This window comes from Aplysia californica, unplaced genomic scaffold (assembly GCF_000002075.1).
Source record: "Aplysia californica isolate F4 #8 unplaced genomic scaffold, AplCal3.0 scaffold00965, whole genome shotgun sequence".
In the NCBI taxonomy this organism is placed as follows: Eukaryota; Metazoa; Mollusca; class Gastropoda; order Aplysiida; family Aplysiidae; genus Aplysia; species Aplysia californica.
Window position 1 is genome coordinate 127157 of NW_004798235.1, and position 18865 is coordinate 146021.

Here is an 18865-nt window from a genome sequence, read left to right on the forward strand (position 1 = left end):
ACACACACACACACACACACACACACACACACACACACACACACAAATGGCATATATTAAGTTTACATGTACATTTATATAATAATATCATTTATAGAAACCAAGCAATTATTGGAAAGAAACTTATAAAATCTTGTCTTCGTTTGTCTTCTTTTTCCTACTCTTTGGCGTTCTTTGGCCTACTTAAATAATACTTAGTGCACCTGAACCCGACCAAACATCAAAGGTGTGTACCGGCTATTGGTTATTTACGGTGCAGGTAACGTGAATCATTCACTCCTTCTTACATGCTTCTGGTGCTTTTTTCGGTGATTGGTAGGCTAGTTCAGAAATGTAGTCTACGAACAGTAACACAATGATAAATGTAAAAAAAAAAAGAAGAATATTAATACAAGGTAAGAAATACTGCGAATGACTATTTTTTCCATGTCACGCGAACAAGGGGAGAGAAACCAAACTTATCTCCCAAGTCAGCTCTGTTCAGTTACCTCGGTTACGCCCCCGCCGATGAATCACTCAGGACTTCGATCTCGGGAAAACAAATATTCCCCAGTATCAAAACAAATAGATATCTATATCTACGCCAGTAAAGACAAAAGAGGTTGTTGATCACATATCTATTTACGTAGTCCATTTCATCGATAGAACATCCCTTAAAACAGACTATCAAAACCGACCTACTTTAACAATGCAAAGGTCGCTGCCCTGACATTCATGACCTTTCCACTTGTTGACCCCGTTCAACGCACGATAGCTCGATCGCATGATGAGGCCGATGTTATGAAGCTCAGCTGCCAATTCGATACCCGTATATGATAATTGAACCCTTCCATTTCTCGCAGTTTACGTAAAGTAGTCACCATCGACACGTCAGTCGTTGAGTTGAACAAATATCTTCACAAATTTCGAGTGGAGCTGAAGTGAGTGAATTGGTTGGAGCTTCGTTGTTTTATTATGTCGTTGTGTGATCAGTCGAGAAGATAAGCTGAAAGTTAAAAGTTGCTTACCGATCAAGTTGGGTAATTGTGTGTAATAGATTTTCCCTCTACTCTCTACTTTCACCACCGTCCAGCCTTTCTTCCCTTTACACATTCTTCAGGTGTTGTTTTTTTTTGTATGCTAGTGGAAATGGGTGCCTCTGGTTGCTTCATCGCATCTTGCTCTTGTCCTGCAAGTAAGGGCTGTGAACTTCTGTCCAGCGTTCAATAAAAAGCAACAAACTTTCTTGATTGCCTTTTTTCTCCCTTTGCAAGTGGTGGTTGTAAGAGTTAATTTTTTTTATTTTAAAGGGACTTCTCTGTAACTCTTTGAGTTTTATGGTTTTTTTAACCCTCTCATTTTCTTTGCATGGTCATCTGTAGTGCAGTGGTTAGGCTGTTGCACGCAGGAGACCCAGAGTTCAATTCCTGAGTGGGGAGAAAATTTTGTGAGGTGCCACAGGTCTATTTGCTGGGTCTTTTTACTGGGATGTTTCCTTCTAAGCCCGGGCTGGTTGTGACAGGCGAGGAAGGAAGTCTGCCTCCTTCTAAATGATCTAAATTGTGTCCACGAGGATGTAAAAACACTTACATAAAAAAAAAACCACATTAATTTTCTATCATCTGGTGTGGGAAGAATTTTTTTTTTTGGTATGCTAGTTAGGGACGGGTTCTTTATCAGCGTCTGTTGTGTAGCAATAAGATGCTTCACTGTCGCATGAAGGAGACTCGGGTGGTCTGTGGAGAGAATGTGTTATGCTACAACTTTTTTGGCGGTTCCCAGTGAAATATTGTGTTGCTGCAGCTCTTGTTGTTGATATATTATTTCTCTTCAGATTTGTATTGTTTGATAATAATATGTGATGCATTGTGGGGAAATCAGGCGCTCTTCAAAATAATGAAATCAATGAAAACTGCATTTTTCTGGCCGCTTGACAATATTTAAAAAAAATTCTTAAAAATTTTTTTTTATCAACACCTTTAATGTTTGTATAAAAACACATTTCCATGTGAATTTTACTGAAAAAAACATTGATTAAAGGCGCAAAATGTGTAAATTTTCATTTTTCAAGAACTCACAAGCCGTTGAAATTACCAAACTTTGACGGCCATTTTCTCGTGTATTCTACCTCTGAAACCAGGCGACCCCACCTCCTTCAATTGCAAATATCTCAACTTCTGTTTAAGATAGATAAAAGGTATTTTTTTCATCGAAAGCGAGGCAAATAAATAAGCTTTCAGATGACACTTGTAACTCCACATGCCCAAAGATTGGCAAGCGCTTGATTCTACCGTGTCGTGACACAAATGAGGTTTTGGTGTTGCGGTTGCTACTTCACCCCCATTTAGTATTCCAGATGTTTTGACCACTCTTTCATGTGTGTCCATTAATGTTATATCTGTTTGATGATTTTTAATGAGCTCTGTACTTTCTAATCTTCAGTCCAAGTCACCTGCGAGAGCCAGGACGAGAGCTCGCAGTAAATCTGCCTCTCGCAGCCGCAGCAGAAGCAGCGGCAGAAAAACTAAAGCCACAGCTGCCAAGGTCACAGAGGTGAAAGAAGTTGTGAGAACTGTAAGTACTGCTGTGGAATTAAAAAGGTTGTTATTGATCTTTGGATGTCGGGGTCTTTGTCCTAGGTGCCATGTAATGGTGTTAGCTGTTTTTGTTTTAGTAAGGGTTTTACGGCGCTCGCAACTGCATGAGGTCATATGAGTGCGCCCGGTGTTAGCTGATTTAGGAAAACTTAAAGGCTCAGATGACTGATATATTATTTATATTTTAACTTTTCTGTCAGATTTTATCCAAGAGTATGTGTGTGGTTAGAAGGGGCCCTTGTTCAGTGTGTTCTCAGTGTCTTTTAGTCCTCTAGAGGGAGAATGGGGATGGTTATCACTAAGTTTCTTGAGCACAATATGTTATGGTCCATTGTGGTGGTCTCATACGTTTATTGTTATGTGCCATTCTCCAGTTTTGTGTTTGCTTTCGCTGAAATAAAGTTTTGGGCTGTCTGAAGGCTTTTATCAGGTACTTAGGTGAAATTAGCTTTATTATTTTAATGATGGGGGGGAAAAGAACAAGATAACCACCCCCTTCTGTTTCCGTCAGGTCGTGTGCGATTTTTCATAACTTGTGTGAAATTGCTCATTTTTATTTGCATTAATTTGCATGTACTTGCTTGACGTATTGTAGATGACTTGAAAAAATATTTTTTTATTTGTGTGTTTGCTATATTTAATTTATTTGCCACTGCCGGTTTATGATATCTTGATCTACTGGGGTCCTGGATACTGATTGTGGGTGTTTGGTGGATGCTCTGGTGTGGTTTGCTCCTTCTTTCCTATCAAACATCTATCGTCTTTATCTCCCCTCCTTTTATTTTGTGTTTGTTACTCTCTTGTAACACCTCTAATCTTCGACACTTATACGACCTTATTGTGTTGCGAGTGCCGTAAAACACTTATTAAAACTAAAAAGAATACTGATTTTTTCCCTCCCTGAAACTTTTATTTTGTTGGAGGATTTTGAGGAAAGCTTTTATTTTTTGTCATGGAGTGGTATTCAGGTCTGGTCTATGATATTTTTGAATTGATAGCTTGTTTGATGATGATATATATTATAATAAAGCATAGCCATCAGCTAGTATCGGAACAATTGTAATATAAAAGTAATTATATCTATTCATTTAATTTATAAAGCACAATATATCCTTACTGGGTAGCAGACTTTAGGGGCTGTTTGATTTATCATTACCCTCCTGGTTGATCATATGACATTCTGAAGTATTCTCACATTACTGGAAGGCATTGAGGTGCGAAGTGCTTATTGTTATTTGACAGTAATTTCAGGGTACCCATTTCCATCGGGGTGAAATGAAGAGAATTTGTGTAAAGTGTCTTTCTCGATTAAACAATGTACGTCCGGGACATAGAATTCGGCTTAGTAAAAGTTTTACGGCTCTTGCAACACAATTAAAGTCATAGTGCTACAAGAGAGTAGCAACACTTTAAAGAAGGAGAGATAAGAACGATAGATGTTTAATAGGAAAGAAGCTGCAAACCACACCAGAGCACCCGCTAACCACCCACGACTAGAATTCAAACCTCGCCACATTAATTCTTGGTTATAAAAGTTAATATGAATTATAATTCATATTTTGTGCTTTTCCCGGTCCTTCATTTTGTTGAACTTTACCTCCACTCTCCACAGTCGTCGAGAATCCCAACTCGTCGCAGCACGTCCAAGTCCCCGTCCAGAGTGAGGGTCAAAGAGTCTTCTGAGAAGTCTGTTGTGACCCAGTCTGCCGGAGGTGCAGCAGCAGCAGCATCAACGGTCACCGAGACCGTGGTGACCAGGAGGACGTACGTCTCGTCTGGGTCGTCCGAGGGCCAACAGAAAGCCTCAGTCACACCTGTTCGCTCGTCGTCCAGGATTGCCTCTTTGATCGAGAAGGAGGTAAGGAGCAGATGTTTTCTCTACTGATTTGTCTTAGCTGTCCCTGTGGTATTATGCAAGAAAAATTCTGAAATTATGCAAAATGAGCCCAAAAATGTGAAATTATGCAATTCTGTTAATTTTAACACAGAATGATAAAGGAAAATAATCCGAAATTATGCAAAAAATGATCAAATTTTGCTATATTATGCGGGATGCTTAAAACCACGGGGACAGTCTGAGTGCTATTAGGATTATGAAATAGTGGAGATATTCGGCATAGTTGATTCAGTTGATAGATGTTTTCCTATAAGTTTGAAATGTTCAAACAAAATGCAGAAATGAAAATACATTGCAATATTTTTTGTTGTTTATTTGTTCGTTTTGCTAAAAGCATTTACCTGACTTGGACTGGTTTCAGACAGCTTTATAAATTTTGCAAGTAAGAAAATGGTACAGGTAAACTTTAAGAATAATTTGTTTGACTTTTGCCCAGCAATTTCTCTATACTTGGAATTTAATTAGCTCTGTTTGTGTATGGGAGCGTAAGGCAGTCTGAACATTGCACAGTTCTGAAGCACTAACTCATGTTTTTGTCTCTTTCAGAGAGAAGAATCGTCTCGGATTCGAGAGCAAATGAAATCAGAAGTCATGGCTAATATCAAAACTCCAGAGAAGTCTGACTCAGAGGAGCGCAAACCTAAAGAAAAAGCTGTCCACTATGAATTCATGGGACCCATTGGAGCATTTCTACTTATATTTCTCCTCCCTCTCACTGTGTACTATGTGAACATGGCTTGCAGAAAGGTGGGTAAAAGTATTTTTGAACACTAGTATTTGTTTTGTTTGTTTTAGTGAGGTTTTACGACGCTGGCAACTGCATAAGGTCATATGAATGCCAGAGTATTTGTTTGATTGTTGATGAAAAAATAACATAGGTATCAATGTTGCGTTTTCTGTAACGTTAAAAAATTGTGTGCATTTGCAAAGTACAAGATGTTCTTTCCTTTCAAGGGATAACTGTCAGTTCTAAAGTACAATAACTATTGTTTTCTTTAATGGGTCAGACATGAGACTGTCCTGGATGATCTCTCCGTTTTAACTTTGTCACTAAAGGATAAGAAGATCATAAAAATGTTCCAAATGAATCTTAACTGCTGAAAATGACTAGGCCAGAATAAATGAATCTTTATATATTTCCGAGGTCTTATTATTTATTTGTTCATCTTTGTAATTATTGAGTTGGATAGGGATGCAATGTATGTATGTCATCTGAGGTGGATTTCCCCCCTTACCTTTGTTTTGCATTTTTCTGAAAGTTTTTATCATCTCAGTCAAGTAGATGGGCTAGTCATTGGTTTTTGCTCTGTGTTACTGAAAGGTTGCAGCAAGCCACAGAGTTTATATTATCATTGCTTGTTTTTATATAGACTGATTATTGATGGGTTCCACTGGTAGGTCCTACTTTTCTCTTTTCCCTTTTTTGTTTCTGTCTACCTGTCTTACTTTTTCTCTGCACTAAATAAATGGCGGCGAAAGTGTCGATGTGCTTCTCTGTACTCCAATATAATGTAGATTGTATAAAAACATTTTCTATTATTGTAATGGATCTTGATATGATATTGGGGATCTGTTTTAACCTGAACACATTTCAAAATAATATTTGTGGCTTTTTAATTCCTTAATGAAACTTCAAACTAAGGTTCTGTTTCAGTTTTGTTTTCTTTGTTCCCTGTCAAACCTAATTACCTGTAAATTGAGTGTATGTCAGTTTTATGCATTTCTTTGAAGTTTTAAGGGAACTGTGAACTTGACCTATAAAAATATCATATTTTCTGTGTTTCGTATAAACATGTAACTACATGTACATTATATCATCATCTGATCTCGTCTCCCAGGGAAATTGCTCAGTCTTGGTCATTCCTAAGCTTCCAAGGAACATTGTGGCTGCATTTTTGGATGTTGAAGTCACTTTGATCTTCCTTGCATGGATTGCATTCCAAGCTCTCCTTGCTGTGCTGCCCATAGGCCGTGTGGTTGAGGGTCAGCCGCTCAAGTCAGGAGGTCGTCTCAAGTATCGATGCAATGGTAAGCTCAGGGAACTTTTGTTCATGGGGGAAGAGCAAAAAATGACAATGAATGTGGAAGAAAACGTTCTAGAAGTCTGAAGTTAGATTTAGGCTGGAGGTGGGGGGATGTTCTTCTTTGTCTTTGCTCTCTATGACATTGTTATAGTGACCAGCTAATGTTGCTCACTGTTGATGTAGAGAACCATTTGAGACCCTGGGATTTCTGTCGAGGTAGACTGGTGGGTGCAGCGGAGAGTAATACATGTTCTTGGAGAGATAAAAACAGGTGGGACAGCCTGTCTGGTGGCTTACTGAGAGTTTTGAGTATAATGGTTATGATAATAGTCATTGGAAATGATTTTCTATTTTTGGGGGGTTTGTAAAGGTATCCATGACTTTCTCTTAGAATGTCCTGTGGAGTCAACTGCTACATTTACCACTTTGTTTCTTGCTTTCTTTAGTGTTTTTGTATGAGAGTGTGACCTATGGTTTCACCTGCGGGAGGCAGCTGTGCATATTTGTCAGATGTTTGACCACGCCCAGCACAAAAAAGGGCATATGGCTGATTGAATATTGAGGGACACTGGTCCAGTAAATGCGAAAGGAGACTTTCAGTAAAGAATGTAAATGGTGTGAGTTTCATTTCCAGTAAAAGCACACTATGGTTAATTAGAATGTGGAGCTGGTTTAAACGTGTGTTTCGAATGATTGTACTGACTATCAAGAAAATGGATACTGGGATACTGTAAATAGAGCTTAGTCACAAAAAGATGGAAGAAAGACCAAATTAGTATTTTACGAGTAATGTTATGTGCATACAATGTTGAGGAAAACTTCTGTTTTAACTCCAAAGAAGATGAGTTGTGTCATGTCTTTAGTTCTCTTTGACCCAACTCAATACTTTATCTTCTTTTTTCCCCCTTTCCTTTTCAGGTTTCATTGCCTTTGTCATTACATTGTTGACCCTGGGAGCAGCTGTTTACTTCAAATGTCCCGTCACCCTTGTTGTGGACAAATTTTTCAAGTACATGACGGCAGCTGTTCTCTTTTCATTTACACTCAGCATATGTCTGTACGTCAGCTCTTTCTTGGTCAACAAGAAAAAGTTGGCTTCCACTGGAACCACAGGTATGAATTAAAATTTGTGCTCATTATTTTCCTTCATGTTGTGTTGTAGGTTCAAGGAGAAGTCATAATGGAAATGCTACTTTATTGATATTCACTTTGAAAATGTTTTTAACACGGACCTAATGACGACCTAGCATATGGTACCAGATGGTTGTAAAGGGAACCACTCCGTTGGTAATTGCTGAGGTTCAGTTCCTTGTTTGATATTGGGGTTCTGTTTCTTGTTTTGACATTGTTTTAGTCTGTCTCTTTCCAGATTGAGAAAATAAACTAATCGAAAAGGGGTTGGGTTTCTTTCGTTGTTTAAATATTTTTAAAATTCTGGAGCCAAGTCTTTGTATCATAATTACTTCATGTTTTTTCTGTCATAGTACTATTATTTTCATAGGTTGTCTAAAAAAAGCACTATGTTCTGTTTAAACAGTGATGCTTTGATAGTCATATTCACTTCAATGTTGTAACTGTGATGTGTATTTTCATTTCAGGCAATCACATCTATGACTTTTTTATTGGTCGCGAACTTAACCCAAGAATTGGACCCTTGGATCTCAAGTTTTTCTTTGAACTGAGGCCAGGCCTTATTGGATGGGTCGTGCTGGATTGGATCATGGTCGTCAAAGCCTACCAGGAAACTGGAGTGTGGCCTCCCAATCTGATCCTCGCCACGTTTTTCCAGACTCTGTATGTTGCAGATGCACTTTGGTTTGAGGTAAGCTGACTTTTTGGTTGGATTGCTGTTCACAGACACTAATTATCAATCTACTTAATATTCTATTGTGGTGGGTGGTTGGTTGGTAGGTGCTCTGGAATGGTTTGCTTTCCTCTGACACATCTACCGTCCCGATCTCTGCTCTTTTTTTGTGTGTTTTTGTTATGATTTTGTAGCACCTGTAATCTTCGGTGCTTGTATGACCTTATTGTGTTGCAAGTGCCGTTAAACTCTTACTGAAACGGAAAAAAAAAATTATCTTAGTTTTCCTTTTTGTCTGCATATCGCCATGGGCGCTCTGGTATAGTCTTCTCCAAACACTTCTTTTCAATGTTTGTGTTGCCCTATTCTGTTTCTGGTGAAAAGTCTGTTATTTTGCTGACCCTAACTGAATTATGAAAGTCAACTGGGCCATCTGTCTGATGAGTATTTGGTTGATTTTAAGGGGGGGGGGGGGTGGTTCTGTTTACACATGATTTACATTCTGTTATGATGATATATGAAGAGTGGGGAACTGGTCAACTATAAACATGTCCGTGAAATGGAGGCATTTATGTCTTGGCCTTTATAGGTGTACTAAGTTTTATTTTTAGTATGGAGTACACTTTTTGAACGATATGCTTTATTATTGCGTCGACAGTTTGTTTAGCACTTTCTACATTTGGGTTTTTTCCTCCTTTTTTTCTTTGTAAAAACTAAATTAATATTCAGTACTTTGAAATTATTTTGATAACCTTTAAATTTTTTCCCTCCTCATGAAGGATGCTATTCTTACTACCATGGACATCATTCACGACGGCTTTGGCTTCATGCTTGCCTTTGGCGATCTGGCCTGGGTTCCCTTCTTGTACTCCCTGCAACCACGGTTCCTGCTTGAGAGTGGGTTCACTTTGCCCTGGTACTGTCTAGCACCTATCGCCCTACTGAACTGTGAGTTTGCATTTTTTTTTCTTTTATAGGGGTTGATGAGAGATTTTTATTTAAATATCTTTGAATGATATGGCTACTCTCACTGCTTTTATTATTATGAAATTACAACTATTGAAATTTCATGTGTCAAATTTGGGCCGCAAGTCAGATTTGCCGCCAGGGGGAGGGGTTCATTTCTTCCTAAACAATCATTTCTGCTGTTTCATGGGCATATGTAAACAGAGCTGTAGAGCACAATTGCTGTGTGAACAGACATGCCAAGTTCTCCGATAAAATTTCTTAAAAAAAAATTTTGGGGGGGGGGGAACTATCAAAGAACCACATTTATTTATGCATAAAATCCATTTTTCTTCTCAGATTCCATTTACATCAGTCATACGCAACTTAAAGTTAATATATAAAAAAAAGCACAGGTTTATTGCTATATTTGTAAGCCTTGTGGTAATATGAAGGTTTATTTGCAATATTTTAGCAACTTATCTTAATGACTTGATAATATACTTTTTTTTTACTTGTATTTTTTTGCAATACACATTGTTATTTATTTGCCATGGTGAATTTACTGGGATTTTGGAAACTCCAATTTTAAAAAATCCAAACTGATTTTTAAGGCCATCTGCGGGTGAGATTTTCCCCATTTTTCCCCAGTTTGACCATACAGTTTTTCCTCTCCATTTTTGAAACCTACATCCATTTCCATCAAAGTTTCAAGCGTCCGTTTCAATCAATTATATTTCAAAGTCATTTAAAAATGGGTTAAAAAAAATATTTTGCAATTTTGGGTCATGTTTTTTAATATTTTCTCAATTTTTAAAAAATATTTATTTTTTCGACTTTAAATTACATCTTTTCTTTTCTTTTCCACCTGAATAGCTTCATTATTTAACACAATGTACATCCAATGGAGACCTATACTGAAATAGAGCCCTTTTTGAAGATACTCTAAGATTAAACTTACAATCGGTGTTTTTGTTGGGAATTTTGAGATTTTTTTGCTCTTCATCTATGTACACATTTCCAGAGTCCATAATTATTTTTTGAATAATAATATTACAAATCTGGCGTTATTTCTTCATTATATAGGTGTTGTAGTTTGTACTTGCTAAAAGTGAAAGCCAACGGACGAAAACTAAGAGAGAAGATAGCTTTTGAAATTTGATAAAATATCCAATATGGCGGATGTTTGCTTGGTTACCATGGTAACCATGTGCTTATGATAATAAATAATTACTTGAATTAATTCTTTAATGTCTGACTAATATGAATATATCATCTTTGCTACATATAGTCAAGGGATATGGATTTTAGAAATTCCACCAGCAGATGGCCTTAAGAAGATTATGAGGAAGAATATTTCTGGTCATGAAGTGGTTGGCAGGTTAAAACTTTTCGTGGTAGGCCCTGCCCATTGATTCTAAGTTAAACTCAAAGGTGGAATTTCTTCCGTATTGAAGTTATAACTGATCTTTTTAATTTGGAAACTTATCTTGATATCTCTTTGTGTCTTAAGTTTTTTCAATTAGTCAGTGAGGTCAATGAATGATGATTATTATTTAATACTTTGAGGGATATGTCTATAAATGTTATTTCTTTTATTTCCTTCTAGTTGTAGGATTTGCAATCTTTAGGATGTCCAATTCCCAAAAGAACTTGTTCAGAAAAGACCCCAAGAATCCTGCTCTAGCTGGTGAGTGTTTTGTGCCTTTATTTCTGGTGTGATCCTGTGATCATTAGTAATATTAAAAAAGTCCTATCTTTTTGGACTCTGCTGAGGCCAAAAGAGCTGACCTGCTCTTACCTTTTTAACCCGAGTGATTTCCATGTTTCACACCGAAGAAATATATGGCTTCTACATTTTATAGCAACAATTTAATTTCTATGCAGTGATTCACATTTTACTAAACAGGATATGATGATAGAATAAAGTCTAGTTATCAGATGTTTCAAGTTTTGGAAATGTTGACATTAATTGCATATTTTCCTTTACCCCAAGCTTGCTAAGTTTCTCCTTGTCTTAAGGTTGACTGGGTCATTGGCCCTGTGGAGAGGATTTTTAGTTGTTCAAGTTGTGTAGGAGAAAAACTTGATGGATGGGTGGTCAGCAGGAGAGTTTTAGAGGAAGAAGTTGTTGAATAGTATAGATAGTAATGCCGGGAATTGTTCTATGCTCTTTTTATGACTTTAGATTATCATGACATTTTGAAGATTGATAATAGAAATTTAAAAAAAAATGTTTCCATTATGGTTTTGAAATCCTTGACTTTATTCAATGCACGTAGAGTATAAGTTACCAGAGTTGTTGAAAGGTTTTGATCAACAGGATAACACTGTTACTCTTTCACTTTCAGTAAACGTATATCAATGCCAGTGTTTGTTTTCGGTAGTTAACCTTTTCTATGGTTGTGTAGTGACGTGGTCCATCACAGTATGGGCCTTAATAAATGTTTTGAGTTGTATTTTTACTTTCCACCCTCACTGTTGTGAGTATTGCTGAACCTGCTTGAACAGCCACTTGTTCAAAATAATTACCTTTACAAAAGACCCCCCCCTTGTTTAAAAAAAAAATATACTGCTTTTCTCCTCGACAATTCGAAGGTTATGGGTTGCTACCTTCGACTATCAACTTCAGTTGATGATGTCTTTGTTTTTTTAAAAACGTTTTTACTGACTTCTTGCGTGGAAGGTGTGGCTTATTATTTTAATTCAACATAATATGCTGCAACTTATCAATCTTTCGTGTCCAGTATTTATCAAACAAGGACACACAGTATTGTTTGTCGTTTGGTCTATTCTCTTTTAACTTGAACATTCTTTTCTCCTATTTCTCCCCCCCCCCCCCCAATTTTCTCTTTGATTTTCATGTGTTCGTGTCTTCTACTCTTTTTTACCTGATCTCCCCTTTTTTTAAAGTGTCTTTTCTTTTTTGAGAAAAGGCGCAAATTAAGTGCAATGACCAATTAGTAACAGCTTAATGTAGAGACGATTGTATTTTTTCACCAGGAATCGAGACTCTCCCAACTCAGTCTGGGAAGAAACTGCTTGTTGGAGGCTGGTGGGGTCTATGCAGAAAACCAAATTACCTAGGGGATCTCATTATGGCTCTGTCATGGTCACTTTGCACAGGTAAGTGCTGGGCTCAATTTTTGTTCAGAATTATTGAGAGCAGTGTTTCTTAACCTGGGTTCTGTTGAATCAGATCAGTGAGTCAGTCTCAGGGGTTAGGCAGAGGTCAAGACACACACGCGCACACGCACACAAACTCACCATCACCCCAGCTGAACCGAGAACTCTCTCTCTTTGCTTTCTGGTGGCCGCTGATTAAATCTCAGACATTGAGAAACTGACAAGATCTTTTGCCGTCTATGGCTGGTTACCTATTCCCACTTGGGTGAAGCAAGGAAATTTTGTGTGGAGTTCCTTTCTCCAAGGACACAATATTGGGCTGTTGGCAGGTTTCAAAACCTTTCAGTTACCAACTCAGCATAACTTTTGATGTTTCTTGGTGGAGGGGGTAGTGCCTGAAACATTGAGTTAATTTGCATTATAGAAGAAGGTTCAGAATGACTTGTTCTCAAGTCATTCAGCTTCTTGTGGCTCCTAAAAGTTTATTACATACCATAAAACATGTGCCATTTTGAAGATAGAGCCTTTGATCTTGTGGTTAGAATGATAGAGAAAGGGAAGAAAATATGTGAATGGAAAAACCTAAGAAAATGTTACATATGCACCCAGAGCTGGGATGCTTACAGAGGGATTATTATACCTCATGCTAGTGTTGTCAGTCCATTTGTTTGTTTAGCCATCTGGGGGGAGTGGGTTCTTGACAAAAAAATATTTTAAAATAAAAAATAACCAATAAAGTTTTTAAAAAGCCAAAAACAGTACAACTGCATGGCTTGACAATGTTTGATAATATGAGTTCTTCAAAAGACATCTTGAGCTTTTTCTGATCCTACAGGCCTATCCTTCATAAGCTTTTAGCGTTATTTTTTTTATAGTTGTTCTGTGCCGACGTCTGAATGAAAATAGTCTGTTTGTGTGTGCATGTGTGTGTATAAATTATATATATTGCATAAGAAGAAAGGAAGTAGTAAGAAAGGTTTTGAAAATGGGTACTCCAATGTAAAGCGCATTAAGCTACTTTTGTTGGAAATGCGCTATATTAATGTTATATATTATTATTATTATTATTATTATTCCCTATTTGTTGTGTGTTTCTCCCAGGTTTCCACCACATAATTCCCTACTTCTACCCGCTGTACTTCCTGGTCCTCCTGGTGCACCGCGAGCGCCGCGACAACGAGCAGTGTCAGCAGAAGCACGGGGCTGCATGGGATCGCTACTGCGAGAGAGTCAAGTACAGGATCTTCCCTTACATCTACTGAGCAGGCCCGGACGGGTGTGTGTTGGTGGAACTACCGTGCTCCAAAATCAAGACTACATCATTTCCTTTTTTTTCCTCCGAGAAGGTTCCTGTTGTGTAATACAGACGTGATCATCATCATCATCGTCACAGGTCCAGCTCTTAGAATGGCATGGTTCGCTCAGCATGTTTGAAAGCGAAAAAAGGAGCTTTCTGCTCTGACCATGCCTGAAGCCTTCTTTTTCATCCGTCACAGTGTAAGACCAGTTTTGCGTACAATTTCTTCCGTTTCGTGTGAAGTTTTGAAGTAAAAATGTTTGTTTGCTAAAAGTGAGACTATGAAAATTTCAATCAATGCTTTCTCTTAGAGTCAAGAGCCATGTCATTTTATGTGCGTGAAATATATGAAAGTTGGTGGTTTCATCGTTGTCATCTTCTGGAAATATTTATATTCTTAAGATTAATTTTATACTTAATGCAGCAGAATTGATGTTCAGTTCTAGTGTGCCATTTATGTAAGAACATGTGGCTGTATAAGTTGGAATGTAATAAGTGATATATTGCAAATTGCTCTCACTGTTGCTTGAAAACTTGGCTGCCTGATCATCTTGACTGAATGGCTTTGTTTTTTTTTGGGTTTTTTTGTTTTTTTTCAAATCTTTTACAAAATGAATCATAAAATTCCTTTAGCTCTCTAATCATGGACATAAAGTGTTCCCACTGATATAAGGTTAAATAATTCACGAAAGAGAAACGTGTTTACTATGAATTGAGTAATACAGGGTTATAGATGTTATAAGTAGAAAAAGCTGTATGTCCATAGAACAGAGAAGAGGTAGGCTATTCAGAGTCAGAGAAGCAAGGAAAAAGCCAGAATGAGTTGAGAATAGAAATGTACTAATATGAAACTTCAGAAAAGTTCAGTGTGTAAAGAAGCACAATGTTATTTTTGTTCGTACCTTCCCCTCAGCAGTTTTGATTGGCTGGTTTTTAATGATACTGCCGAAAAATGTCTAACTAATCTACATGAGCATGCAGAAAAAATATATATTATTTTCATAAACTCTAACATTGGTTTTTATGTACTTAAATTGAATATTTAGTGCATTGGGAATATGTTTATTCTGCACTGGCCCTTTTGCTACTGACATTCCATGTAATCAGCAAATGCAGGTGTCTATGTGGACCAGCACAAGACTGTTTGCTAAGGTTTTGAAAGGCCAGTTTGGATGTTTTTAAAAGCAGATTGGTTGCTGGGGTTTGGTGTAACAAGTTGCTCCTCACTTCAGTAATGTGCAGGGTTTGGGTGTTCATTGACTTAGTAAAGAACTATTAATTTAATCCTTCAAGAAAGATTTCGTCTCAATATTGGTCCTCAACTTAATATTTACTTTTTCAAACCCTATTCGGGTGTTACTGGAAACCATTAGAACCAGATTTATAATATTTTTACGATTGATGGCTTTGAAGACCGAAATACGACAAAGTAGACATAATCTAATTTCATTCTTTGAGAGCATATAAAAGTTGTTCAAAGAAATTGGTAAGCGATCCTCGAGTACCTCCTGGAGTGTTCTTTTCTGCGTGATAAGTTTGAATCTGTGCCTCTTGTACTATTGTTATTGAGAATGTATTACTGGCGTTCAGCTTGCTCTTTGGCATTGTGTAGAGAAAAAGTTGTAGATTTATCTTTTATTATGGAGGTGCAGCCAGCTTTCTAGTCTTTTGTTCCCTTTTTTGCCTTAGTTTAGATGTGAATTTAGATGGTTTCAGAGTAGTGTGTGTAGTCTGAAGCATGACAAGTTCTCATTTTCAACAAACACCATTTGTAATGGCCAATTGGTCAATGTTATATTATTTTGTTGGTCATATTCCTTACATGATGCTTTTGTTCATTTAAGTTGATTTGTGTTATGTTAAGACGGTGAGGTGTGGAATTATTTGTAGCTGCACTTGCAAGTATACTGCACCATAATTCATAATTTTTAACAACTGTTTTGCTCAAAGAAAACTGGCACCCATAATAAGCAGTGACCTCCGTAATATGCAAAGTTGAACTGGTTTGCATTCTTGTCCTTAAGCCTTAATGCCATTATAAAATTTGCTTTTGTTTTGTCAAGTTAAAGATGGCATATTCCCCCCCTCTGCCAACCCAGCGTCTCATTTTATTTTGTAGCGTTTTCAGTGGACCCATCATCTCTCCCAGGAACCATATTCTTTCTGTCATCTTGTCTTTCCTTCATTGGGTTTTGTTACTTATTGAGACTTGGTATTCCTCACCCTTGTTTTGAGCTTCATATTTCACCCATTTACAAGTTTCTACCTCTTCGTAAGTGGCACACAGATTTCTAATGGTTTATTCTGGACAGGAGGCCGGCCTGTTCAAGTTCACACATTTATATAATTCAGATTTGTTTTTTCGTTAAACATGCAATAGAATTCTGCTAACATTGGGAAGTTTTTCCACATCTTCATTTCTGTGGGTTGAGTAATGTGCACCTGCATATTGTATTTGCATTGTTAGATTTCCTACATTGAGAAAAAAGTCAAAATCAAACTGCATCAAATCAAAGCTTGTTTTACACCTAGATTTCTCCAGGAGGACACTTTTTTTTTGTTTCTTGGCTTTTTATTGTTGCATTGTTGACTAATTAAATACTTTTTTTATCACATTATTGAAGCCAAAAGCGAAAATGTTCGCAGCCACCGCAACCAATGTAACAGGAATGTATATTTTGAAGACAGCAAGATGTATGATTGAAGGTGTTGAAACTGCTGTGTGGTGTGCGCTCGAAAGGCCAGCCATGGCACCTGAGATTCTTTTTGTTGTGTGTGTTGTATTCTGAGTAATCAAGACAATGGCAGTTCTCAGCTCTTTAAAAGGCAGCTTTTGGATGCTGGTTACTATGATGCACTCAGTATGCGGTCACAGAAGACATGAATGGAGAAAAAAAATAAGCTCTAAAAACACCTATAAAATGTGGATGCTTTCATGTGAAAAGGGATAATGGCCTTCAGTCTGTGCTTGTGAAATTAGTTGACATTTCAAAGCTTTAATTTGGAGGAATAATTAGAAAATATGCAAGAGTTTTCTTTCTTTCTTTTTTCTTTCATATATAGTACATTGCATAAATTATTTAGTGCCTTTGTGTTTATTTTAGGTAAGAAATGTATGTATATTGGCACTTTTTCCCTTCAAATAACCTCTCAAAAAATGAAAACAAAAGTGAAATTTATTCATTTCGTTTACGTTGAGGTTCATCATTCTCACATCACCATTTTGCTCAGTCATTAGTCATATCATCATCCACGGGTCATTCATTCATCGTACGAGGCTGCTGAAAATCTGCATTATAAACTTGCGTCCTTTCATGTTCATATTGTAAATAGTTTTTGTTTTGCATGGATTTGGTTCCTCATTGTCATTGCTTACAGTATTTTCCATTTACTTTCATGTTGTTGTAGAATTAGGTATGTCAAAATGTGTTTTTCCTTCTGGTCTGTAAAGCACACTTTTACTCTTGTGGTGTAGGAAAAATACTATGTATTTCTGTTAAAATGTTGAGAAAACCATTGTCACTTTGTTTAAAGCGCGACTCTCGGCTTGACTTCTTTTAGAGGGTTTGGTTAGCTCATTTAAAGTCGCAGTGTTTTTCTTAGTGAAATCTTCATAAAAGCAGCAGTTTTATTCTGAGCCAATTGTACAAAGGTTCAATCTAATCTTTTAGTAAGAACATGGCAGCTTTGATCCTGAAACTACTTTGATCCAGTCGGTGGGGAAATGTATTTTCTCTTGAAACTATAGTGATGGTTTTTTAAAGTTTAGGTCTAGGGAATGAGGATAGGATTCACAGAGGTTTTTTGGGTTTTTAAAAAAATATGTGTCTTTATGCTAAGTTTTCTATTTCTTTTGACTCTGTTTGGCTGGTTTTTGTTTGGTCTGGATGTTCTATTGTGAAAGGCTACATAACATGTTACTGTGGTGTGGCCATAGAAGACCAGGTCTGAACTTGATATTAATATTATAAAAGACAAGAGACTGTCACGTATATATATTAATATTTGGTTTCAGTATACACATAATATGAGATACTTGATACTTATGAAATATGCCAATCATAAGTTAATAATCAAATTACTCGTACGTGTAATGCATCCGCCGTATTACTATCGGGGCACAGTGCCAAGTATAGGAGAATGGAAGCGTTGCATTAACAGAGAGTGAAATATAAGAGGAATGCCGTGCATATTTTACTAACTATGATTATATAGGTCTCATATTAAAACATACTCTCCAAATATCTCCTCCATACCAGTGTATTTTGTACATGAAATTTAATATATGTGTATTTAACAGTGTGTACCACTGAGGATGAATGAAGCACTCTGTGTGTTTACTAGTGTGACTGAATGTCCTTTGTATGTTTAGATTTTTAAAGTACTCTACGCACTGCCTGAAAAAATGCCATAGTTAAGGGTGTTATTTTGATTGTTATGTGTTCTCTTTCTTTCCATGTCGTGGTCTGTTACAAGCTCAGTGGTTCACACAAAAGTTCACAAGAAGTATTATGATGGTCATGTTTGTGTGTTTTGAAGATCACACTGTCACAGGTATTGTTCCCTTCAAACTTCAATGAAATGCAGGAGTGCCTCATTTTGGATTGGGATGGTTTACGATATATATAAGCAGAGATGTATGTTTTGTTCTTTTGGTTTTATTTGTAGTATTTAGTAGAAGAGTGTTAACAGATTTGGATTAAGTTGAAATATATGTCTTTTGAAATTGTCATTTTCACAATATTTTTGTTCACGGCACAGAGAGTGAATTGGTAGATGATTTTTGTCTCTTGTATGCAGAAGGGCCATGACGTATAATAATGAAATGTAATGACTCATAGAATCTCTTTTTAAAGTTTTATTACGGCCATTTGTGGAATTTTTTTTGTGTGTGTACTTGAAATGCGAACTTCCTGTTATTGTAATTGTAATAAAGTTTGTTTGTGATCTGTAGCCACAACTGTTTTTGCTTCCAAAGTTATTTATCGAGTCTGCTAAATCTAATCCGCACCCTTAACATTTTTTAAAAGCTCAAGCAGGTGAGAAATTTGGAATGAAAATTAACATAAAAGACAAGTAATGAATCTCTCTAAAAACCAGACCCATCAAATATTCAAAATCAACAACACACAATTGAAGCAAGTTTAAGACTTGGTGGCAAATATTGACAACTCTTAACATGTGCTTACTGCACAT

General features: G+C 36.9%; 1 protein-coding gene across 3 annotated transcripts in view; it reads left to right on the forward strand.

The window, feature by feature from the left end:
- LOC101848155 (delta(14)-sterol reductase TM7SF2) overlaps positions 1 to 18629 on the forward strand; it is a 36087-nt gene extending 17458 nt beyond the window's left edge. For all 3 annotated transcript variants that reach the window (XM_005110911.3, XM_005110912.3, XM_035973045.1), the window contains 10 exons: positions 2422 to 2553; positions 4189 to 4434; positions 5020 to 5220; positions 6312 to 6501; positions 7416 to 7610; positions 8096 to 8319; positions 9081 to 9249; positions 10856 to 10936; positions 12250 to 12372; positions 13474 to 18629. In XM_005110911.3, the coding sequence (XP_005110968.1) occupies positions 2422 to 2553; positions 4189 to 4434; positions 5020 to 5220; positions 6312 to 6501; positions 7416 to 7610; positions 8096 to 8319; positions 9081 to 9249; positions 10856 to 10936; positions 12250 to 12372; positions 13474 to 13634 (1722 nt within the window). In that variant the 3' untranslated portion in view covers positions 13635 to 18629. The remainder of the gene's footprint in view (positions 1 to 2421; positions 2554 to 4188; positions 4435 to 5019; positions 5221 to 6311; positions 6502 to 7415; positions 7611 to 8095; positions 8320 to 9080; positions 9250 to 10855; positions 10937 to 12249; positions 12373 to 13473) is intronic.
- The last annotated feature ends 236 nt before the right edge of the window (positions 18630 to 18865 follow it).